At 42.2% G+C, this 25,296-nt stretch overlaps 1 protein-coding gene across 1 annotated transcript; it reads right to left on the bottom strand.

The window, feature by feature from the left end:
- Positions 1 to 15,390: 15,390 nt before the first annotated feature.
- Positions 15,391 to 15,799, bottom strand: SERTM1 (serine rich and transmembrane domain containing 1). Its single transcript, XM_009821378.2, has one exon. The coding sequence runs from the start codon at positions 15,747 to 15,749 to the stop codon at positions 15,426 to 15,428; it is 324 nt and encodes a 107-aa protein (XP_009819680.1). The 5' UTR covers positions 15,750 to 15,799; the 3' UTR covers positions 15,391 to 15,425.
- Between the last annotated feature and the right edge of the window lie 9,497 nt (positions 15,800 to 25,296).

Here is a 25,296-nt window from a genome sequence, read left to right as displayed (position 1 = left end):
GAGAATGGAGGAGTTTGGTGGCGTACACACAAGCATACAAATATATAAGTGTGTGCATGAGAGTGAGAGAAAGTAAAATAAACTGATTTGGCATTGTCAACAAACATTCGCAGGATGTCAGACAAATCTGTGTTTCATACGTGTGTTCTGAAAACCGTCATTGGGAGGCTTCTTTTGGTCTATAGCTTTGTGAATTCATAGCCTTGACAAGTCCAAAAACCTGCACTGAAATTGTTTCTTTAATGTTTGTAATCTACACTTCGCTACAGGATTTTGCAGGGGAGCAAAATAATCCCTAAATAATAAGGATGAATTAAAATATTGTAATTCAGCCCTGCAAAACCACAAATCTTTGGGGACTTCCAGAAAAACAGTTGTGCAGAGGTCTAACTATTCAGATGGGGGTTTTATGAAAACAAAATAGAAAGTATCTGAAATAATTTAGAAAATAATGTTTTCAAGAATGCATATTATAGAATAACACCAGTAGTGTTTTAAGAGAAAGAAAGTATCACCTCTGAGGTGATCCCATCCCATAAAGCCTCGCTTCTAGGAATTCATTTAAATCATAAAGTATATTAATGTGTATTCAAGAACATCTGGCAATGATTTCATTTCAGAGAAGGAAAACCATACCATGAAACAAAATCCTCGCTACTGTATACTTAGGACCTATTAAAATTCATGGACATCCTGTACTAAAGGAAATTGCTTTTGAAGTGATTACTTAACAATTCCTTCATTGGACTTTAGCCCAGGGATATAAATTACTCAGAATTTTACTTCCAGATTATGGATGCAGATGTTTCACAGAAGTCACTGACACAATTTCTTTAGCTCTTGTGTTACAGGTATGACCAGTAGAAAAGTCTCAAAAAGTCTAATGCCCTCAAGGAACCAAGGCTATTGCTTTCACAAGTGTTAATTTGTGGTAAGCATATTATAATATGTTATCTAGGAGCTGTTAATCATTTTATCGCACTGTAATTTATTAGGATTATGTTGTAAAACTTTGATGAAGATGAATCTGATTCAGCACCCAATTATTATTAATGTAGGTAACAATGTTTTTCATTGAAAAATCCTATTTACGCTTACTGCTGTATTGCCAGATTGTATTTCTTTAGGCTGAGAGTTCCTTGCTAGCTGTCCAACTGAAATGATTTTTTTTCAGGGTTTCAAGAGAAAAAAAATGAGAAGAGGAAAAAAATGCATTACTTTTTCCCAAGTTCCCTTTTCACTAAGATTTTTTTTGTGCCTTCATGCACTGCGTCATGAATTTTGGATGGTCCTTTTGAGTTTCTCATGAAAATATGTCCAGGTTATAAGGCCTAAAGCACATCTGGGTTTATTGTGGGCTTGCTAGAATTAAGCAAATTCACTCCCTGAAGTCCTTCTGTACTAAGCAAGCCCCCATGTGCTGACATTAATGCCTATGGGGCACTCAGTAGAGCAAACCAGCGCCTCCGCTGTGGGGCTCAAAGGGCTGAGCTGTATTCGCCTGGCAGTTCCTTCTCCTGGCTGCCAGATTTTCTGTGACACTGGACACCAGCTCTCATAGTACAACTGACAACTTTTTCGTCCTTTGAAAGAAAGGTTGGAGCCAGTTTTGGTGTCTAAGGGAAAAAGCCTCTCTCCAGGTCTGAGTTCGTAGCTATGAATTGTGAGAGAAAGCAGTTACTTCCCTGCATGCTAGCACAGGTTGTCCAACACTTAGGATGGGGAAGGAAAGGATTATGCTACATTCTCCATCCCCACTTCTGCTAGTCGGAGCAGTAATTTGCCAGTTTCTGAGAATCTATGTTTACTCATACATCCTTCCTGGTGCCTGTATATAGGAAAAAGGCCCTGTATATACGCTGGGCTGAGTATTTTTCTTTGTAGCAGCCTTCCTGGGAAATCTAGCTGTATTTAATAATGATTGGTATAGAATTGAAGAAATTAAATAGTCCTAGTGAATGGTGATAGAACATGTAGTAGTGATAAGAGAATTTTCATAAAAGGGCTTTGTAAAGAATTGAGGCAACACCACCTTTAAGAGTTGAAAGTAATTGATCTTTATCTTACCTAGCAAACATATTTGCTAAAATGGAATTTACAGCATTTCCCTATTTAACTGTAGACACTTTTCACATTATGAGCTCATCAGATAGGCACACTGAATTTACTAGGAGTTAGGGGATGCTTGGAGAATTATTACTGTTACAAATCCAAACCCCAAATGAGGTGCTGTGTATTGATATCAAGATGAGAGGTATGTGGCTAAAAATATATCTTGTCAGCTGTGATTTTTGTTATACACCAGCTCCACCTAAAACTTCCTACAGAAAGCTAGGATGAGCAGAGTCTGCCTGCATGAAGTACTTGTTCCCTACCCTTATGATCTAAAGCAGATGTTACCTATTATCAGCAGAAGGCCTGTGTTGCACGCTAAACAAAGTTGGTAATATTCAGTAAAGGGCATTGGCAAAGGTACACTTGAGAGTGGATAGGCCCATATTATTTACCGCTGTCAAGTTACCCTACTGTTTCACTGCAGTTTTTATTGCATAGGTTTTCTAGGCTCAATAAATCAGCAGGAGGTGAAGTCACACCTGGTTAGTGCACCGGAGGGTTTCAGATTGCTTAGCATAAAGTGCCATGTACATAGGGCAAGCAATAATTTTTGAAAAACTAAAGAAAATAGGAAAAAAGGGACTTCCTGAAGTACCTGCATACAAGGAGAGACGGCTAAAGTAATTGTCATGCTTCATCTGAGAAAAACAACATACTTTCATCGTGTCATTGCTGACGATTTTGAGTCATTTCTTTCCCCCCTGTAGGCTGAATTAATGAAAAATATGATTAGGTCCATCCTGTGGACAACTCACAAATCACTGTCTTTAATGGAGATGATCTACTCTTCCTCTTTACAGCTCCGGAGGTCTCTGTATGATGATGCACGCGGTTGAGCTATTGACACTCAGTTTCTCGAAGCAGATGTTTTACACGTTTTCAGGGATGTGGCTTTCTAAATACAAATTAGTTGAAGTGGCAACGGAAATGGAAATCAGTGGTATTTGTAACTCAAATGAAAACATTCACATTTACCAATTGCTCTGTTTCTGGAGCTCTAATATAATGTTAACCATTTTTCTTATCTGATTACATTCTCATTCCAGCATACATTTCTTCTTCCCATTAAAAGTCAGTAATGTGGGCTCTAAACAGCGGAAAAATTAAACACCAATTAAAGCAATTAGAAAAACACTAATTCTGTCTGCTGAGTCTGGTTCTGCGTTCCCTTTAGATGTGTAACTTCCATGGAGGTCAACAGGAGGTCTATGTGCAAACATGCATTAGGATCAAGTCATGAAAGAAAATCAGATTAAGGTTTTATAAATAACTGACTTTGTTTTTTTCCGGATGAATTAAATAATTGAAAAAATTCATCACAGGTCAATCTGAAGTAAATTTTCTTCACAAAAACACGACTCTGTTTTTGAAAGAAAAAATAATCTGCTTTTAGGTTAAACGAAATTGTTTCATTTAATCTGTACAGACATGCTTTGGATACTTCCTTTAAAATCACAGGTATTTGAATCACTTCAAATATAGTTCAAAACAATCTTCTTTGAGAAGAGTGCTTGTTTCAAAAATGTTGTAATAAAACTTTTCAACTTATAATGTGTTTTATTTAATCCAAACAATTTTGACAGAAATGCATGAAGCTCATTACAGTAAACTGTAACCTGTATATTTCAGTGAACAGAGCAGATGGAATAAGATAGGAAATATCTGCATAGGAGTCTGCTGCAGGTTTGACCGATTGCAGGTTAATTCCAGTAGAATCATCACTCGCTGCCTGCACATCATTTGTTTCAGAAACACGACAAGTATCTAATCTTTTTTCTGCTGAAACCAGTGCCTCCTACCCTGCTTCCTGAGATGCTGCATTTTTTTAAGCATAGAAATTTTAAGTTATCTTTAGCTGTAAGGGTGTAGTAGAAGATAATAAGGTGAACAGTACTGAGCAATAATAGGATCTCCCGACGGAAATAATCACCAAAAGGCACAGTGGCCATTGATGGATTTTAAATGGAGTTGAGACATGAGCATGACGTAAGTGAAAATCATTTTGACCAAGGTGATGTGGAGATGGGCAGAGCCCCCTCTTTGTGTTTCAGGATGCCCATCGCAGTGAGGCATCAGTCACCTTGAGTACTATTATAATACAAGTTACAAGGAATAATGAAGTCAGTGAAAGCTAATCATTTAATTGGAAAAAATGTCATTGAAAGTCATGCTCGTAGTGTTACTCTTTTCCCACCTCTCTCAGTTGCAATACGCAGAGGCACAAACTGGTGCATTAATACGCTCGCAAAACATCTTTTGGAAAAGAGAACAGGCAAAGTGGTAGCATATGGCAGGCTGGGTTGGTGTCCCACTTCAGGAACCAGAGAGTGCTGGCATACCAAAAATCCACTTCTGCACTGAAGGCTTGGAGTTACTTTAGGGTCACTGATCTTCAGGGCTGCAGGAATGATGGTGGTCTCCTTCACAGACTTGAACTGTCACTTTCCTCACTTTGCCCTTGAAGTGTATGAACTAGCACAGCTTCTGCTTTCAGTGGGACTTTTAAAACATTATGAAATGAGAATATCAAGGATAATGACAGAAACTGCTTGAATTGTAATAGGATCCATATTATGTTTTACACCAAACTAGACTTTACTAAGTGCAAATGCTGGTGGTGCAGCCAATAGCAGTGGACAAGCTTTGTACTTCTACTTAAATTTCTTCTCTGCTTATTCAGTATTGGTCTCAGATTAACTCATATCATGGAATCTCAAAAAAATTAAATTGGGAGAGGATGGTTGAAAGCAGGTGTCTGCAGGAATGGATGTGGATAGTTACGAACTTCTCCTCCTGATGGTCTGAGCTAGATGGACAAGAGGAGATCTTCTCTAGAGGTTATATAGGCTTACAGGCTTGGGATAGCACTACACCAGTGGAGGTGTATGGCCCCTACACCAGTGCTGGCCCAGGTGCAGTGAGCAGACGAAGCCTTGGGTCATCCTGCACACAGCCCTGGTGAGGGGTGGGGGGAACAGCTGGGTTGATTCTAGTGTCATTTCCTTACAGTTTTAATTTTGAAAAAAACCCCAGATTATATCAACTGCAAATACTGGGATCCTCGGGAATGATGTAAGGCAAAGTCAATCCCTCACTCCTCTACTCTGCCTTGCTCTCATTCTGCTTTTATTTCTTTATTCCCTTTGCCACAGTCCCTGTAGTAGTAGACAATGCCAGTGTAACCAAAGCCAGTATCTTCAGACACAAGTGAGGTCTGCTTTTCCAAGTTAATTTTATGTCTTAGCTTTAAAGAAAACAAAACAGGAAAAAAAGGGATATAAAAACATTTTTTCCAAGCAAGACATAGGCCAGATAGCTGCTTTAGGTGACCATGAAGCTGTTCTAATGCATTTATAGGTGGTTGGTATGCAGACATTCATGGGGCAGTCATGCTTTCTCACAGCAGCTCCTGCAGCGTCCTGGCTGCAGGGAGAGGGGAGGCAGTGGCCGGCACCCACCAGCCTTGGGCGCCTGAAGCTGCTGGGACAGTCCCTGGGGCTGTCTGGAGGGGGTGTAGGTGGAAGCAGGTGAGCAGCAGATCCCGGCTTGCTCAAACCCCGCTCAAAGCTCACAGATCCCGGTGTTACTGAAGGCAGAGTCAACCTGCCGATTATTTCTTGTCTGCAGAGATGACTCTTTTTCCGTTCTCTCTGGCATGTTTCCTGGAGCAGCCAAACACATGGGCAGAGCAGATACCATGCTCCCCAAACACTTAATCATCCGTTCTCCTAATTACCTTTCCACTTATCTATTTTGCATGGTGGGTTTCTAGTTGTTAATAGGAAGTAGTTGGTGGGTGGTTTGCCACAAAGCAGTATTCTTTCTATTTTTTTTCTCTTGTCTTTCTGCATCTTTTTTTTTAATGGAAAAATTAGATAGAATTTGAACTGAATTTGCACCTCTTCCTTCTCTCTATGTACACATCTTTTCCAACTCCTTTTTCTTTCTCTTATTCTCTATGTATTTATTTGTGTATCTATTTATTTATGTATCTGGCTCTATTCTGACTAAAACTTCCTTGGTTTCTCACTTTTTCCTCTACTGGGATCTGTCCTTGGGGAAGCAAACCAAAAACCATCCTAGAAGATCATCCCAGCAGGGTGACTTTAAGAGGACATCTGCTCAGATTGATTAGGTCATGGGAGAGAGCAGTGGCAGAGCTCTGCCCTTTTGATACCCATTTTGAACAAATCTGGATGACAGAAGCTAGGAGGACCCAAGCTGAGCAAAAGCATTTATCAGTCAGTCTGTCTGTCTTACTTGCTGTTTCTTCCACTTTCCCATTCTCTCTGTAAACACCCTTGTGTTACAAATTTACAGTCATTTTTTGTAATGCAAAATCATGCAAAGCTATTTTTTTTGCTGTCTTCTCTTCCACTTTGAATGAAGCACTCTGACTCTAGTACCTAAGTAATTGCTTTTGATCTTGCCGAAGTTCAAGTTACTGTATCTGATATTCTTCTTCATCGCAGCAGCCTACATTTCCACTTAATGAATGCTGATGAGTCAGACACCAGAAAGTGCCTTTGGTCAAACAGCTTGCCTTGCTCTAAATTCTCAGTAGATTCAAGCAATTAATTATAAATGTCAGTCCAATCTTCTTTACCTTCAACATCAGCTACAATGTTTTCTAACATAATGGAGAGTTTACCAACAGTTTTTTCTGGAGGTTTTTCTGGGGAGTGGGCTTGATTATGTTGCATACACCTGCTGGGTCCCTTTTCAATACATACATGTAGGGTTGAGCTATTGAGGCAAGCCAAAGTGTGCCTCAGTGAATTAACATTTTTATCTACCTGCAACAGTCTTTATGATATGGAAGCCAGAAAAACCCTTTGCTATCTAGATGAAAAAAACCAGAGATTCAAGAGGAGATGGTAGAGTCCTTTAGTCAGTAACATTTGACCCTACGTGCCAACACCCACAGGAAACCACTCAAAGACAGCAGCTGAGCTGACAGAGGTGTGGTGCAGCTGCAGTTACGAGAAACAACAGAGGATGAGATGTTTTTCTTGTCATTGGTTGTGTGTCTCCAGAACAACTTTACAACTAGCCTCACATCAGTAACTGAGAACAGAGCTTGGACAAGGGTGTGCAGTATTCGCTAAAGGCGCACTTCACTGGGTTTGCTCTTTTGAAACACGTGGAGGTAGAAAACACACCTATGGCACTGGATGGAGTTTATTTAGGAGGTTGCTGGAACCCATCAAACACATGCAGCATGGACTTGCCCAAGCCAGGATCCCCAGAATGGTCTTTCCAGAACATCTGTGCAAGGACCAGGTCCACCCTGGGTCACCAGCCCATGCAAAAGCAGAAGATGCAGGAGAGTGTGGGAGGGAGCCTGTGCACTAGATACCCATTCTGGGTGAGGACGGGACCACAGGAGCTCACCTCACCTGCTGCAAAGCACAGGCTTGCCCCTCACTTTGCATTTCCTGGCCTCCAACACACACCATGAAATTGAGACCACCTGGGTCTAGCAAATTGTCTGGCAAAACTAACCCAGCCTTTAACCTACTGATGAGATCAGACATTGGTGTTACCCTTTTTCCCCCACAAGCACCTGTTTTCATGCTGATGCCTGAAATTGCAAGCCTGGCCATTTCTTCATGAGTATAACATAAAGGTGTAATCTGGAATAGTGTATTTGCAAGTTCCTCAAGTATAGAAAAGTTAATGAAGAAAAATTTTCCCTGCAGAGATACAATGACATATTCACTCAGGAGTTATTTTCTGAATAAACCCAACCTCTTAAAACATGGATGGAAACGGAAAGCAATGAAGCAGCTTTTATTTTAAAGAAACTACTGAAAAATTCTGTTACTCATTCTTCAGCCTTTTTACCATAGAGACTAGGCACAGTCCGATGGGTATTCCAACAGTGTCACTATAACATGCAAAGTTACTTTGAGAATACTGTGTATTTCTCATCAAAAAGCTTTTTCTGGGTGTGTGAAGAACTGTTTTTGAAAAGCAGTTAGTTCCAGATGTGCCAAAGCGCACAGCTACGTCAGCAGGTGGTAGGATGGGAAACACCAACTCAGTGTCGCCAGAAGATGAGGTACCTGTCGGGTCACATCAGTAGTGCCACGTGTGTTTGGTGAAGCCACACTTCTCCGCAGAGGTTGCCGCTTGGGTCTAAGCATGCAGGCCAGGCTCTCTGTGCCATTGCTCACAGCCGCCCCCCTTCCTTCTTGCCATCCCTCTGCCTTCTTGGTGAAGAGGGGCTGCAGACCCGCGGGCTGTGTTAGGGGGCTGCCCTGAGGCGGCTGCTCTGGGTCCTGCCCTGCAGCCCTGGCTGGGTGCAGAGTCATCATGACAGCCTGGGAAAACCTTTTGGTGGCATCCCAGGTGAAGTGCAGCTTATTGAGCAATCCTTCTGAGCTTTCAGATGCAAAGAGACAGCAAAAGAGCACTAGAGTAAGGGGAGAAGTAGGACTCTGAGTGCCCCTGAGCAGAAAATGCTTTGCCAGAGGGGAAGGATTCAGGAGCAGAGCAGGGACAGCCAGAGCTGCAGCAGGAGGGGAGGCCCTGTGAGGCGTGTTGCTGATACAGGGGGCTTCCTGTGCATGGGCCCGTGAAGTTCACTGTCCAGGTACTAACCTTGGTGTTCCCCTGCCCGTTACGTGTCCCCGTGTGGCCCCCAGCACTGGCACTGAGAATGGGAGAAAAAGGGACCCTGTGCCTCATGGGGGATGGTAGTCCTACTTACCTTTTTGCTGCAATGTTGCCCATTTGTGCCTAATTCACCGCCCCTTCTCATCAGAAGATGCTTTTCTGTCACTGCTGCCCACGTTTCTCCCACCACCAGTGCTCCTTTTTCAGTTTACTTCTGCATTAATTTGCATGTTTTTCAGGCTGCATCTCATTTCACTCCTTGCCATGCTTCTCTTCTCACTGGGTGCCTTTGTATTATTCCTTCGTCCTGGCAGGTGTTTGCAGCTTGTCCTAGTTTAGTATCATCTGCAAGTCTCAGTGTTTACTTCCATCTTCTGCATCCCAATGAAGCTGTTTGGGAAAAGGGACGCAGTCGTGGGGATATCTCAGCGCAGTCCCAGCACGTGTCTCCCAGCACTGGAGCAGCAACCAGGGAGCTGGAGCAGGATTCATCCTGAGCAAACCACGCAGGGAACCTCTGATATAAATATGTCCTTTGCACTTATTTCTTACTTGTCAGCAACTACTGAGCCCGGGCTCAAGATAAAGCCATGCAAATGATTTATTTGCTGTAACTAGTATTCTAAGACAAAAGATACTTATCTGTGGGTTTAAGAGGCAGTGAAGGCACAATTCATTAACTAACAGCTAAGTCTCCATCTTATACTTCACTAATAATACTTTAAGACAAAAAAAGAGATGTAAACATATTCTAGGACCTGATCTTTATGACCAAATCAGTATGCAGTATTACAAGTGCTGCTTTGTAAGTATGTGTGGCAAAGTTGCTCTGACAGACACCTACACCTGTTTATTGAGCCTAAGGCAGAGAAATAAAAGTATAGAGTAATTATATGCCCCTTAAAACAGTAGAACGTCTTACCTAGAAAAATCTGTGGGCAAAAATATTTATGTCAGAACAGCTGGAATAAAATGCTCCATTTATAATAATGCAACCAAATAATTTTTACACTATTTAGAAATAGGTATTTTGGCAAAAATATAATTTTCCAAAGAAAACTGTTAAAGTTTGTTTGTAAAAAAGTTATACGAGTTTACTATTTAAAAAATAGACTTTTTTTGCTTTTAATTTTTTTAGCTGAAGCTGCTCACAGAGGTTAATTGTATTAAAGGTGCATCTTTTGGTGAATATGTTAACCACTGAAACAAATTCACCCATTGTGCTGCTGTCTGTAAGGAACAGCAGGTGAACTTAAACCATGAAAAGGAGCCTGGTCCAATTTCCTGAAAGCTCATAGAGATCATAGACATGCTGATAGCTACCTGATGGTATTTTCAGACTTACAGTGGGTGCTCCAGTCCCACTGATCTAAAACAAAGAAAACAGCCAGAGAAGTGAAAAATAGTTCATCTCACCTGGTCCTGCTTCACTGTTGACTGCGTGTTGATTACACTAACATACTTACCTGGCCTTGAAAGCAAATACACAGGACGCTGATGCTTCTATCTCCAGTGCTGGGAGGAGCTGTGAAAACATCTTCATCTGGCATCAGCAAAGTGTCCCTGGCCAAGCCCAAGCCTGGGACAGCATCTTGGCCAGTTTGGGCCACCACACTTATGGGTGATCTGACAGAGCCAGGAGTTTTATGGAGTTAATGGTGTGAGAGGGGAGCTGTGATTGCAGGTGGGTCCCATTTGCGCATCACACTGGCTGGCATCACATAGTTCATTCAGTGTAAAGCAGCTTGAAGTCTGCTCTGTGTTATGCCAAAGACATAGGCAAGCGCAAGCCCATGTTTCGTGGAGGGAAAAAAAGGACTTCTTCAGGCTACTTTTGCATCCTGAATTTGGGGCATGTAATCCTCTACTGTAGCCACAGAGTGGGGCCGTTGTCTTTGGGAGCATATGAGGGGCTGCGGACATGAAAAGGCCATTCAGCTGGGGAAGCAGCTGGGCTGTAATTCACAATGTTTCCTTAGACAACCGTAACAGATGCAGCAAAAACGGTCCGGTCAAGAAGAATGGGAGGTATATGGACTTTGTAAATAACCTTCCCACACAAATGTCTTTCCCAGTGATCTCACTGAAAAAAAAAAGACTCTGGAGGAAAAAAGCTCAAGTAGAGCGGAGCACGATGCTCCATGGAGATTCATCCTTGCCAGAGTACCACAGGGTTAGGCAGTGAAAGAGAAGGGTGAACAAGCTGTGTGGAAGAAGAGTAAGACTCATTCCCAAGTTAAAAGGTGTTTGTAGGAAAACCAGACAAGACTTTAAGTTTACAGAGACAAACCTTTCAGGAGAGCTGGCAGGCAGAGAAGGGCTGAAAGCAGAAAACTCATTCAGTGGAATAAACTCTCCACGGAATTGAAGAGTTGCTAAGTGAAGAGTGTGGCACTGTTTCTGGATGGGAATAATTTGGTAAAGTTAAGGACAGATGAATATGATGGGTTAACCTGACAGCAAGGCCAGGGTGGCTGGCAGTGCAAGAGAGTCTTAGATATAAAGGCTGCTACAGCTTTCATGAGGTACTCTTTGATTAAATACACTTAAATGGATCGTATTTGTTGAACTAAAGCAAAATATTTTTTCTGTGAGATCCAGAAACTCCTTCTGTTCTTTCCTTATCCATGCTTTATTGGTATTTTTCTTTCTATAGATTTCCAGGTATGCTTTGCAACTACCTGAAGCCATGCAGTCTTGGAGTCACATATTACTGAAGCTAATGGCACTGTTGCAATCTGAGGGCTTAGTAAAAACAAAAGGGGCCCAGGGCAAAAGCTGATCATGAAATTGTGCATGCACTCTGCAAAGAGGCAGTGGAAAAGCATGTGGCTGCAGGCAGGAGAAAGAACAGAGCAGCTCTTTAGTAACAAGTTATTGAACAAATTACCCCCTAGTAAAGATGTTGTTTACTCAGCTCCAAAGCTGAAAAACACATCAGAGGAGGCAGCGAGCTAGAAGCTGCTGAGTTTTTGCACTGACATGAATCACAGAATCCCAGCACGGATGGGGGACCTCTGAGGATCATCTGGTCCAGCCCTCCTGCCCAAAGCAGGATCAGCTGCAGGCAGGTTGCCCAGGTCAACACATGGAGACTCCACAGCCTCCCTGGGCAACCTGTGCCTGTGTTTGACCACCCTCCCAGTAAAATGTTTTCGTGTGTTCAGATGGAATTTCATGTGTTTCAGTTTGTGCCCATTACCTCTTGTCCTGTCACTGAGAAGAGCCTGGCTCCCTCGTATTCCTCCCTCCCATGAGGTATTTACATACATTAACGAGATCCTCCCAAGCCTTCTCTAGACTGAACAGTCCCAGCTCTCTCACACTCTCCTCATATGAGAGATGCTCCAGTCCCTTAATCATCTTAGTAGCTCTGCACTGCATTCAATCCAGTAGCTCCACGTGTCTCTTCTACTGGGGAGCCCAGAACTGGACACAGCAATCCAGGTGTCCCACCGGTGCTGAGCAGGGGGAAGGATTACCTCTCTCGACCTGCTGGCAGTGCTTCTCCTAATGTGGCTCAGGATGCTCTTGGCCTCCTTTGCAGCAAGAGTGTGTTAATGGCCCACGGTCAACTTGTCCACCAGGAACCCCCAGGTCTTTCTCTGCAGAGCTGTTTTCCAGCTGATCAGCCCCTAGCTTGTCCCAGTGCCTGGGGTTATTCCTTCCCAGGTGAAGGACTTTACATTTTCCCTTGCTGAACTTCATGAGAACCCTCTCTGCCCACTTCTCCAGCCTGTCCAGGTCTGTTTGGTTTGTGAGTGACAGAAAGAAGGGGAGACAGAGAGAGGGAGATGTAGAAAACACAGAAATTTGATGAAAATGAAGAAGCTAATCTGTTTTTCGACTTACCGTGGTGGAAAATCCCTGCAACTCTAGCTCAAGTTAACTCAAGCTCAGGTTCTCAGGTTGGGTTTGGTTTTTTTTGTTTGTTTGTTTGTTTGTTTTCTTTTTTTCTTGAAGAACAAATACTTAGTAATCTTCAAAAATGCCGTGGTGCTTTTTGCCTGCAGCTTCTCCTGATGCTATTCTGTTGGATTCAGCTTGTTTCTACTCAAATCTGTCCTGATGAGAACAGGTGCAACTCAGCTGAAATCATGATGACTGTATATAGTCCCATATGTCACTGCAGAGTGGAAAAAAATTAATAGCATCTAGTAAACTATGAAGAAAAGTCAAATGTGTGGTTTCAGCTACCTTTGCTACTTTGTGCAGTCTGAAAAATACTTTTTGCTCTTGTGAAGCTTGACAACAGCTCATTGAACAAAGCCAATGGTTTTTCAACAGTCTGTATTTAATATTAAATGTTCCTATATCTGCAAGCATAAATTAGTAATGGGAAACGTATCACTTGGAACAAATATGCACCTCAACCTGTGGTCTCATCTCTGGTTTTGATTAAATTCCTGCATTTGCAGTAAAGGAAGCAACAAATTCACAACTTTGTAGGTAAGAGAAGATAGTTGAACAGTTGCTCCGTCTTGATTTACAGTTCATTTATTTTTGTCTACCAGTCAACACACAAATACATTGTTACAGGTTTGGGATTTGGAAGAGCTTTCAGAATGGAAATAATGTTTCCAGATCCCTTTTATACAGTTAACTCTTTTCCCAAGGCCTACCATCAATTACACTGACTTACCATAAATTTTTGTCTAGATGAATAACATATTCCAGAGACTAAATTTATTCATAAAACCAGTTTGGTTCAGAGAATCTTCAGGCTTAAGTTCTTTTTTAGTCAGCAAGTTCTTTGACCTTTGTTAGGAGCTAATCACCACTGTAAGTTATTACCACTTAACCATACTGTAAGTTCATTTTTAAAAATTCAAAACACTGACTCCAGCATCGGCTGTCTGTGTTGTTTGGCCCTGAACAGCTGCATGTCGAACAATTGTACTTGCGCCAGGCTTTCCACATTTCTCTTTCAAAGCCTGTGTAGTTAATGGCAGAATGTGTCTTGTTGATGAATGCATTGACAGTTCGGCGGGAGGGTATTTGTAACAAATCCGGTCAGGAGGTCTTCTGCAGCTCCCCAAGCCATCGGCCAGCTGGGCAGTAGCGCCGTGTGTGGGGAGAGCCGGCCCCCTGTGTTCCATCACCCGGAATCTACGCGTGCTGTTATGCCAGCAACAGAAACAGCAGTGACATGTCCATACCCTTCCTCAGGACTCTCCAGTGGCTTGGATCCTGCCATGAGAGCAAAATTTGCATGGACTTGAGTGGCAGGACCAGGCTATGCTCACATAGTGCAGTAAGGACTGCAAGAAATCGCACTGCACAGTTTGGGGCTGCAGTCCTAGCATTTCAAATCATTTCTTTGATAGTTTGGCTTAATTTAATTCCCAGCTGACCACAGGATCCCGTTCATAATGCTGCTAATTATTTTACTGCAGAAATTGAGTGCTGGGTTACATTTTGGGCAGGGGGAAATCATAACCCAGACTGTGGCATCGCGAAGAGGAGTGAGATTGTGAAAGACCATCCATTTCTCACCCCTTCATCTCTGGCCTCTCCTTATGCTGATGGAGAAAAGGGGCAGAGCCATTGCCTTTTTCCTTCCCATCTTTTCCTATCCTCTGCAGCTACTCCTTGCATCTCCTGAGAGTCAGAGCACAGGTCTGCCTGGCCATCACACAGATCCTCGTGTCTCCCCTCCACCCCAGTGTGCATTTGTGAAATTACAGGACAAAATCTGGCCCAGAAAGTCCTCGCTACTACACTCAATTTCTGTCCCTGATGGCCCTGCTTACGTGAGTACAAACATTTTGTGCCTGAAGGACAGTTACAGGAGCTATTCAATTGCAAGCTATGGTTGTATGCAGATCTTTTACAAGAAACCACTGGTTTGTACTAGTATCCATCAAGAATAAACAAGACCAGTGAAGGATGCAAAGGAGTTGTGTGATATTTATGATTCAGCAGCAAAAGCTGCCCCCTGAAGGAACAAGTCATTAGACAAATGAGATACAAGGGGGTCCAAAAATACCTCCACACATTCAGCAGTGAGCATTGTTATTGTAGTCGCTTTACTAAGTTAACCAAAGCGATTCAAAAACTGAAATACAGAGACTTTATACAGAACGAGTTGGGAGTACAAATAAACAAAAGTAACATTCTTCAAGAGATGGATTTAGTTATGTACTATAAACATCAATAAATACTGAAAAAGACGTGAAAATTAAAAAAGAAACAATACCAACAACTTTAAATTGTCCCAAGGACTATATTTATAAATTAAGCTGATTTTTGATACTTTGGCAATAGTGATTTCAATCCAGAAGTCCTTATCTAATTAAAAAAGGAAAAAGAAAAGTAGTCAGCATATTACTGATACCAAACCAGGGAAGGGGTCACAACTAGAGCAGAAAAATGACACATCCAGTTAGAACCATATTACAGTTTGGCAGGAATACTCTTAATGAACACCATGTGTGTATGAGAAAAAGACAGCATCACTATTACAGGCATGAAACGACGATCAAGTGTCATTATCCATTGTCCAAACTGAAAAGGAACATTAGTAAAAGGGGAAATGAAGACTAGAAAAGGAAAGAAAAAAAACACCTAAGGAAACTTTAAAAGCCACCTCTTCATAATAGTCTTCTAAGGCAAATGTTGCATGCACTATCTCCCCAAGAAACTAGACAAAGCTCTTCCATTCCCCGTGCGTTTCCTTTCATTTAATTTCATGAAGAAAGGTTTGAGAGAGCAGAGCGCTGGGAAGAAATACTACAAACCTCCAAATTAGTGAAAGAACTTCCAGCATCACTATTATATTCTGGGTAGGAGGAACTGGAAGAAATTATGTTTTTCAGCCTCTGAAGTGCAATGATCAATAGCAAAAGGAGAAAAGCTAAGAGACTAAGGAATATAGAAACATAGACATAGACATTGGATAAACGGCCAGGCGATGAATCCACTGAAGTTGAAAGGGATGTGGGGTACAGCTCCAGGAAAGTCCCATTTTCCATGTTTCCTACAAATCCAGATGAAGGGTCGGGTTCTGACATTTTTGGGTTTGTGTTTTAAATATCACAACAGATCTTGGATTGAAAGGTAGTTTTAGCAGCATAACAAAGGGTTTATTTTAGGCGACCATTTTCCCATCACAACGAAGAGATGACAAGTCAGCCAGTGATCAAATTTATCCTTTACTGCTCAAGCCCAGGCCAATGTAAGATTGTATCTTTTGGAACTGCAAGGGAAAAAAAAAAAGCAAAATTAATTTACCATGTGATTTAACGTGTGCCTGAGACAATCTAGTTCTTCAGTGTTAAAAGTTATTATTCCTTAGCGCTAAGCTGCAATTCTTAAAGCATTAGCTAACAACTATCTTTATATCTCTCTTTTCCAAAATGCAGGGATTAGGAGAAATCCTACCCACCAATGAGTTAAAATTGACCCTTCCCCACCATGAATTCTTTAACTGAGGAATGGTACAATCAATACAGAACAGATATATTGGAATCCAAATTTGTCTTGTGGATAAAAGGAATGAAAAACCTCTCTCAAGACTTCAGTTCCCCAACCTAAAACAAGGCTGCTCAACACTGCGGTGGATGACAAATCCACTACCACTGGCCACTTACTCCATGCTGTCTTGCCAGAGGTACCCAGAATGAGAAAATCTGCCAGACCTGCTTTCTTACTATATATTTATGAAATGGATCAAATGGTTTCAAAGACCAAAATGCATCTTGCTGTAATGCTGCCACGGGGATCTCAATGGCAGGCACGTTTCAGTGAAGTGTTGCAGCTTCTGACATCTACAAGCAAAATTCCGAGGGAACAGGCAGCCTTGGCAGCTCGGCAAATGCAAGGGGACTATCTAAGGGCAGCGAACACTAAAGGGGAAGAGAGTCCGTCTTTAAAAAAGCTTTGCCTCCAGCTGCTTTGTGTTGGAGCCTGGAAGCTCAGGTGCTGGCAAACGTCAGAGTAGCACAGGACGAATGGATCAGGAGATGCTAAGCTGCTTTTCTTTAAGTTGATGTAGTCAGTCCCCAGGTGCAGTCTGGAAGTGTAAGAAAAGGCTTGGTGGTGGGGAATTGCTTGTAAAAAACTGACGTGCTCTAGCTGAATTACATGGTGTAACCCATTGCCTTTGTTTTGATACAAAACAGATAATGCAAGGTGCAAGCGGGTAGGAAATGAAGCTCATTTTCTGCATGTAATCGTCCACATGCAATCTTTCTATCCATCCATCCATGGTCAACCTCTCACTGCAGATACTCGGGTACTGTAGGAAAAGGCGGTGAGCTTTCCTCCCGCTAGGAAGACAATATCCATACAGAACTATGTTCCCAGCATGGTCCCTCTCATCTTGACCTTGGCTTTCGGCCTCATCCTGTGGTCCCAGTTCAATATAATGATCTCTAATTCACAATTAGAGGCTTTGAGGAAAATCCCACTGATTTTCATGGTGACAGAGAGAGCAAACACTGTCAGCATCAGCCAGAGAGACAGAATCAGGCCCTTAAAGTAAGGATGCGACAGTGTGAGGTCTCTCCTTCTGCGTGTGACACAGCTGCCCAAATATCTCTCTGAGGTTCCACGAAAGTGTCCCAGCACTGTTCCCGGCAATGTTCTGCCTTATAATTTTTCTTTTAAACATGCTACCTCTGCTAACTTAGTAAAGTACCTTTTCAAGAGGCTGACACTTTTTGACACCAGGTGTGAACACAGAAGCCCCAAACTGAACTAAAGATGCTTAAGAAGGATAAGGTACTGTTCTGCTGGTGCTGTTTCTTCTCTGAGAACACAGAAACCACTGAAAATGATAAGTTTGCTTTGCAGTCACCGAAGTTATTTGCATAGTTACCCACTGTACTTTTGCACTGTAAATTCAATTTAGGAGGTTATGCTGTATGCCGTAAAAAGCCCCAAGTGTCTGAGTAAACAAGGTCTACACTAAGCACTAGGCAGAATCTAATTCTATGTTTTTAAACCCTCTTTTATTTTCTGTACCTCAGAACCATACCTATACTACTGCATAAAACAGGTCAATGCTATTCTCTGGTCTCGGGGACAACTTGTGTAGCATGCTGCATCAAAATGGCTAAACACCCTTTTATGCCCATGGACAGGCTGGCCAAACCACAGCTGCCTTTGGGAATGAATGATGGCCAAGCCTAACCCCAAATATGTCCAGGCATTGCTTGGCCAAAACCATGCCAGGAGGTGCACTTGCTAATTTAACAGGAGAGATGATGACAGGTCTGTGCCCTGGCCTGGATTACTTTACTAGTACATACACATCCATGTCTTCATGGATTAAAAGGTTACGTTCCAGACATTGTTTTACGGTTTATTTATTGCATTTATTGTTTTATTGTGGAGTTTTTGGTAGTCTTAATCAAGCATCCCAATAGCCTACAAGATATGCAGGAGTACAAAACTGCATCTGCAAATACCAGATAAAAATATTCTTACCCTTGTGGTATATAACGCATACTAATGCGTAAAATATATTAAAACAAAACCATTTTATAACCCTAATAGTATTTAGCCCCACAAGAAACAGTATTTATTGTACCTTGTGAAATAAGTCACAACAGACTGAACAAAGAGAGATCCTTATGAGATTATACTCCTTTTGAACTGTCTTTAATTTAGTGATCCAAAATTAACTAATGGAATGATACGTGTTCATTTCATGTTCTGGAAGTAGTTAAGTGCATTATAGCTAATTTATCCTTTTTAACAGATAAGCTTTGATATAGAAGATGTTTATCCTTGATTACTCGTCATAATGAAAAGCAGATCCATTATTAATTGAATTTCTTTATAATAACTTAAGGAATTAATTGACATAAATTCTTTAACATGGCAGAAGTTAAAAGCCTTTAAATTCTTCACAAATTTGAAATCTGCTACGTTCTACTTTTACTATTAACAGTTTTGGCTCTGGTAGAAGGAAGAACTTTGGCATAGGACTTTCTTTGAAGTTGGTGGAAAATTTATGTTCTTAAATAGGACTAATCAGAACCTCACAGCTAAGCAGAGATGTGAGTGCTTTGCTAGATCAGAGTCGTTATAGGTCTTACAATGTCAATTGGGCTATTTTTAACAGAGTATTCTGTAGTACAGAGGCACTGTAAACTCTGATTCCAAATGACGATGGCCCAGACCCTAGTTGCCTCACTCACACTGCACAGTGATGTGATGTGTAAATGAATCTCACCATAAAACGTAGCTTCAGCTAAAGTGGCTCTTTGGGTAATATTTTAGGAAGAAAAAAAAAAATCTGTGTTGGTTTAATCACACATTTAAAAATATGGACCTAAATTGTAAGGTCCTACTCAGTCTAAAAGGATTTTTGCCAACCATCTGTACCCTGTTGGAGTAAACCAGCAAAATCCTATGGAGTGTGAACATATCTGGTCCTGACATCTGAGTAATATTCATAGGAAAGGTACAAAATGTGTAGGGAAATAAAATGGATCTGATCCTGATCCCTGACAATGTTCCAGCTGTTCCAGCATTGCAATCCTGCTGGGGAGCAGCCAGGCCAGCTCAGCCAGTGATGTGGGGCAGGGGTGCAAACACTGTTCTGGACCGACATGTGGCTACACAGTCCTAGGGCTGCATGAACCTCTGCCACACCGCGAATCTGACCTCCCAGCCTTCAAGATCCACAAACAGTTTTATTCAGTGCACCACAGCTACTGCTTTGGCTCAGGTTCCTGCTTCTGCCAGGAGAAGGTGGTAAGTGGCATAACCATTTGTCTCTCTTACCCTAACCCTCCCAAAAGAATAACCCCCAATAAAGCCAGATGTCAGCTTCACCTTCTTGCTTGGTAATTGGTTTTGTGCATTTCTGAAAACTAAAGAGAACAACATCAAAACATCAAGCCTAAACGTGGTCCCAAAAAAATGATTGGGAATTTTGTCACTGACTTCAAAGTATAATGGTAAAATTAAACGTGGCTGACTGCAATAAACCCATTGTCTTTCCGAGAGCCATAAACCCATCAAGGAATACAACTAAGGAACCAAAGTTTTCAAGTTCTGTAGTGGTCCCTACTTTTCCCTCATCCATTGTTGGAAAGTTGTTTTGGTTTAAAGCAAAGACTTAAATTAAAGTGCTACTGCTGAATGACTGGAGATGGAGAGGAACTCTGACAGGAGACTTCCCAAATAACCAGTCCTGAAAACTCCTGGGACAGAACTGGGACCTGTCTGCTGGGGGACTCATATTTTGTGGTGTAGCTGGATCCGGATTACTTTCTCAGAGGCACCTCTGCAATCCCAGGACAGAGATGCATGGCTTGAGGAGGCTTCCTGAGTCATCAAATCCAGCCCACCACTGAAAATCCCAGGTCATACTCTGCCTTTCCGGCACCAGCTGAGTTTTCTCGCTACTATTACTTTGGTGTTACACAGCCTTGCTGCTTTGATGGGCAAACTGCTAGATAGATTCACGCATTTCAGTAAAACAACTCACTGTACCAAGAAGGCACAGATTGCACCTCCAGACTCTGCTGGTTTTAGATGTACAAGAGAGCAAAACCTTGTTCTGCTACTTTAGTCCCCAAATATAAGGGCTGGCACACAAGTAAAGGCTCTGCTATACACATGGTGTCATTTGTATATCCTTGCTTTTCAACCAGAACCCTATTTAAGTATTTTGCTCCAGCTGTGCATTGTTCGTCCATTCATGTCCTTGGTATAAATCACTTTTCACAGGTGAGGACAACCACTCTTATTCCAAGGGTAGGGCTACCTGGCAGATACTGTAGACAGGCTCAGTTGGAGTTTTTAAGCTTTTCTTTTATCCCGTGGTAAATGGGAGATGATAGGCAAATTGGCATTCACCAAAAGCAGGGCAAACTGGGTAGGTGAGAGATTAAGCAAGCCATCAGTATGTAAGAGGTAAATCCCAGGTACCATGCAGTGTCATGCCTGGGTAGCTGTGCTGGTTTTGGCTGGGATGGGGTTAACTTTCTTCATAGCAGCTAGTATGGGGCTGTGTTTTGGATTGTATGGGGCTGTGTTTTGGATTTGGGCTGGAAACAATGTTGATAAAGCAGGAATGTTTTAGTTACTGCTGAGCAGGGCTCACACAGAGTCAAGGCCTTTTCTGCTTCTCACACCACCCCACCAGCGAGTGGGCTGGGGGTGCACAAGGAGTTGGGAGGGGACACAGCCGGGACAGCTGACCCCAACTGACCAAAGGGATATCCCATACCATATGATGTCATGCTCAGCATATAAAGCTGGGGGAGGAAGAAGGAAGGTGGGGACATTCGGAGTAATGGCGTTTGTCTTCCCGAGCAACCACTACGCATGATAGAGCCCTGATTCCCTGCAGATAGCTGAACACCTGCCTGACGACGGGAAGTGGTGAATTAATTCCTTCTTTCGCTTTGCTTCTCCGCGCAGTGTTTTTTGCTCTACCTATTAAACTGTTTTTATCTCAGCCCACGAGTTTTCTCACTTTTACTCTTCTGGTTCTCTCCCCCACCCCACCTGGGGGGAGTGAGTGAGCGGCTGTGTGGTGCTTAGTTGCCAGCTGGGCTTAAACCACGACAGTAGCCATGCCAAAGCTATCAACTATTTGCATCTTTGATGGCACTGCTCATAAAACCTATTTTTTCAGAAAATGGAAATGTGGTCAGGAACAGAGACCTCATCAGTTAGCATATGCCCTGGGTACCAAAGTATATGTAACATACGTAATTTATTCTTGAGCATAGCTGAGACAGTAGTCATCTCCCAGTTCAGTCTAAGGTGAATGTTAAATGAGACTGCAGCACTCTCCAGGATGGCATGCAGTAAACAGAGAGCTTTTTCATAGCCCCAATGTCATAAATCCTTTACCATCCAGATGCCCGTATTGTATTTCTCTGCATATCTTGATGCAACAACTCTATTTCTTCAGGCTCAGTGAAATATAGTTTAATGGAGCATACTCAAAACCACGGAGGCCCTAGAAATTGAGGAACAGGAAGCAAAGATAAGTCTGGTAGATTCATTTTCTTGGGAGTTTATCAGCCATGGATAAGCACTTTTTTTCTTCATTCTTCCTGGTGTTTTGTGACTACAAGCTGAAAAACACCTTGGCTGTTTCAGAGGCTTCAAAATGTTTCAGCTGAGAGACAAACTGACATCAAAGAAAATCAGCATTTTTATGCTACATAAACTAACATTTTTGTCACAATCTCCCATCAACTCCTTCTTTGTAGGTAGAAGGTATTCCAAAAAGCCCTTATTGTAAACAACTCCCAACAGAGGAGAGCTTAATTTGCCTTTACCATAGTTGGAACAGTGAGGTCCCTCATCCTGTCAGATATCAATATGCTGTTAATTGTATCTGCCTTCCTTCCTTAAAAACTTAAACCCCTTTTGGCTGATTTCAGCCCAATGTATACACAAAGGCAGAGGATGAGTGCAACAGAAGGATTAGATTTCTCCTGTCTTCAAAATGGAGGGCTCTGTGGAGGGCAGGGAGTCGCTCGTTGACCCAGTGCAGGACAGCTGAAGAAGCTTGCCTATGTCCAGTGTCCATGGATCCTGGTGGAAGGAGCCTCTGGCCACCAGGCTTCATTATCTCTGCACACATTGTCCTCCTGCAGATCCAGTTGCACACACGTGTGTCCTGGGGGACACGGAGATGAGGGTCGAAGAAGCACACCCCCACACTAGTGGAATAACATGCCCACAAGGGATGACTTGGGACCGTCCCCCTGATGGGGAGGATCTGGTGGTTAGCAGATTCTAGATGGCACTGAGATTACTGGCCATTAATCCGGCTAGGAAATGGCTAGGAAAGGAAGATGAGTTGCAAGATGGTACTCTGGGTCTGTGCAAAAATTGCTTGCTCCGTATGAGGCAGACAGCTCTTTGTTTTGAGTAGGAGAGGGGAGGCAGAGGACATTCATTAAAGATGACACTGATTACCTCCGTGAAACGACTCAGAAGTGTGCTCTCTGCTCTCTGTTGCCCTTTTGGAAAGTTAAAGCCAGGAGTGAGCAGATAATGATATCATCCCCTCATGACCTGAAATCAGAACCACCTCTCCTTCATGCAGCATCAGGGCAGGAAGAGCAGGAGGAGGATTGTGCAGGTTCCCAGAAAAGAGGCCAGGCAATATGGTGATGTCCATTCTGGGATGAAACCTCCTATCCCTAAAGCTGTGTCACCCCCCCCCCCCCCCAAGTCCTGTTATCACAGTGATTACTTCCAAAAGCTGGAAGCAAGTTTTCACTAGATCTATTAAAAAGATGAAGGTTTCTCTTGAGACCTTCGCTAATTCAGTATATGTATGAAGGCCAGCGAGCTTCTGGTTTAATTCTTTCATCTTGCCCCTCACCACCTTCATTTTCTACATTTATTTCCTTTAGCATATAGGACTATATCACCGCATATGGTCCTTCCAGCTAACATGTAACACAAGGCATTTAATGCCATTAAAAATATGTTTGCATGCTCATACCAAAGGACTGAATGAACTTTGCATACAGGGAACCCTTCAGCCTTGAAAGGCTATTTGCTCTAGACTGGAAAATTGTAACAATTTAACATCATGCAACTAAATTATATACTACCTCTAGACAGAAAAGAAGTGAGCAACAATTTATTCCATTGAAAATGTAGAAAGATTAGGTAGGAAAGGCAAAGAATGACTGCTCACTTGGAGTTTAGCAAGACTGTGATCCTTATAGTTCTTATTCTTGAACAAATGCCTTTGGCAATTGAAAGACCACAAGTAAGTAGGATGCTGCTTTTTCCTCTTTACAGATGGACCCTCCAGGAGCAGAGAATCCCTTTACCACTCTGCCTGGGAAACAGGATCAGTCACCAACTGACTCAATAAAAAAGTGCACACAAGGAAAAGAAAAAACTATTTCCTGCCACAAGCGAAGTCTTCATTTTAATTTATGATCTAATTTCATTTTTTTATTCTGATTTAGTATGGTTTAAAATTATGACTTTTAAAATCTAAGAAGACAAGTGCCCAGATGGCTTGGTTGCAGGTTAAAATAAAGTCATATTTTGTTTGGGGTTTTGTGTGGGGCTGGGAAAATGAAACTCTCAGAGCCATAAGGATACTTAGATTAGTTCAGATAGGATCAAATGCTTGTATCATTTACATTTCCCATGGATCTGCAGATTACACAATTATTTATATCAATGTAAAGCAAAGACGTCATGACCTGGAATCAGACCCAGAGCCTGTCAGTTCCATCTGTTCCTTAAAGGTAAGAGAAAAACAAGCAAAGAGAATGAATAAAATACTTACAAGCGGGAAGATATGGGGATGCAAGCCAAATGTCCAATGCGCAGGATGTGGTTAGTTATCACGCCGAAATCTAAAGGGACTGCATGCTGAGAAAAGCCCCTATAAAAAAGCAAATCAAAGCTGAAGAGTTTAGTACTAACTACATTAATAAAAAAACAGGGAGGAAAAGTGCTGAATTTTGACGGCTCTCGGTGCCAGAAATTTCAGAAGTAAACAAACCAACTGGAATCCTGGCTTGTGCTTTATGCCTGCTAGGCACATCCTCCTACTGTCCAGTTACAACACTGCATGTATAATATAAAAACCATGCTTATCTCTTGATCTCTGCTTTACAGCCATGCCTTGATAAAACTTTTCTCCTCTTCTTTTGCAGACTGCTCCAGGACCAAGACAACCTGCTGTCCCTGGGCACTGCTTTAAGCACCAGAGCCCTGTATCTGCATTCCAGTTCATTTCACATTATCCCCTAAAGACTCCTGCCAGGAATCAGGTCTTTCTGGGTTACACATCATTATTTATTTATTTGTTCTCTTTATTTCAGGCAATCTGCACTTCAATTTCACTTACCTGAAATCCCCAAGCTGAATATTGTATATGCAGAAGGATAGCTAGCAGATTTTTGTGTGCTACATTCGTTCAAGACCTAAAATTAAAACATGGCCCCTGAACTGTCTTTAATAAAGCAAATTAAATTGATTGTATATGAAGAAACGATCCTAGATGATGCAGATTAAAGCAAAAGTAGGGCCACTTTCAAAAAACATCCTCCCCGCCGGGAAAGAAAAGATGCTTGCACAATCATTATACATCTCAGAGCTCTACCCTTTCAGCACGTTTGGTTTGAACTGCATTAGAGAAGCAGATCTCTGGGGATGAATGTTAATGCATTGTTGTGTTGCTTTCATCCCTTCAATCACTGAATCACTTATGGTTTAAGCCTGTCCAAGTTCAATAAAGAAAATTATCTAGTGCAGCTGTTAAAAGTCAGCATTGTTGAAATCCAAATGTTTTGATAACATTGATTATAATGATGTTCCACCTCAAGGGAGCCAGACAGCTTCCTGACCGCCTCCCCAGGCAGAATGAGAGGTGGGAAGCTGCAGGTGAACCCTGAGGTTGCCTTCCCCAGGGATGGACCCAGCACATCCTCTGGATGTGAGGGCATGCAGCCTGTCGCCTTGCCCAGAAGCACGTAGGCTGAGGCAGGTGGTGGTACTAGGATGGAGAGGGGGATGCAACAGCCCCTGTATACCTTTTCTCTGGCAAATCTGCCTCATGCAACAAAGAGCTCGATCCTATGATGTCCCTCAGTTTTG

The sequence above is a fragment of the Gavia stellata genome, chromosome 1 (assembly GCF_030936135.1).
Source record: "Gavia stellata isolate bGavSte3 chromosome 1, bGavSte3.hap2, whole genome shotgun sequence".
Classification (NCBI taxonomy): domain Eukaryota; kingdom Metazoa; phylum Chordata; class Aves; order Gaviiformes; family Gaviidae; genus Gavia; species Gavia stellata.
The sequence above is the reverse complement of the archived record's forward strand: the minus strand, read 5'-3'. Positions and strand labels throughout refer to the sequence as shown.

Excerpts from the sequence above, each read along its gene's own strand:
- SERTM1 (XM_009821378.2), bottom strand. The coding sequence starts at position 15,749 with ATGTCAGAACCCGACCCTTCATCTGGATTTGTAGGAAACATGGAAAAT.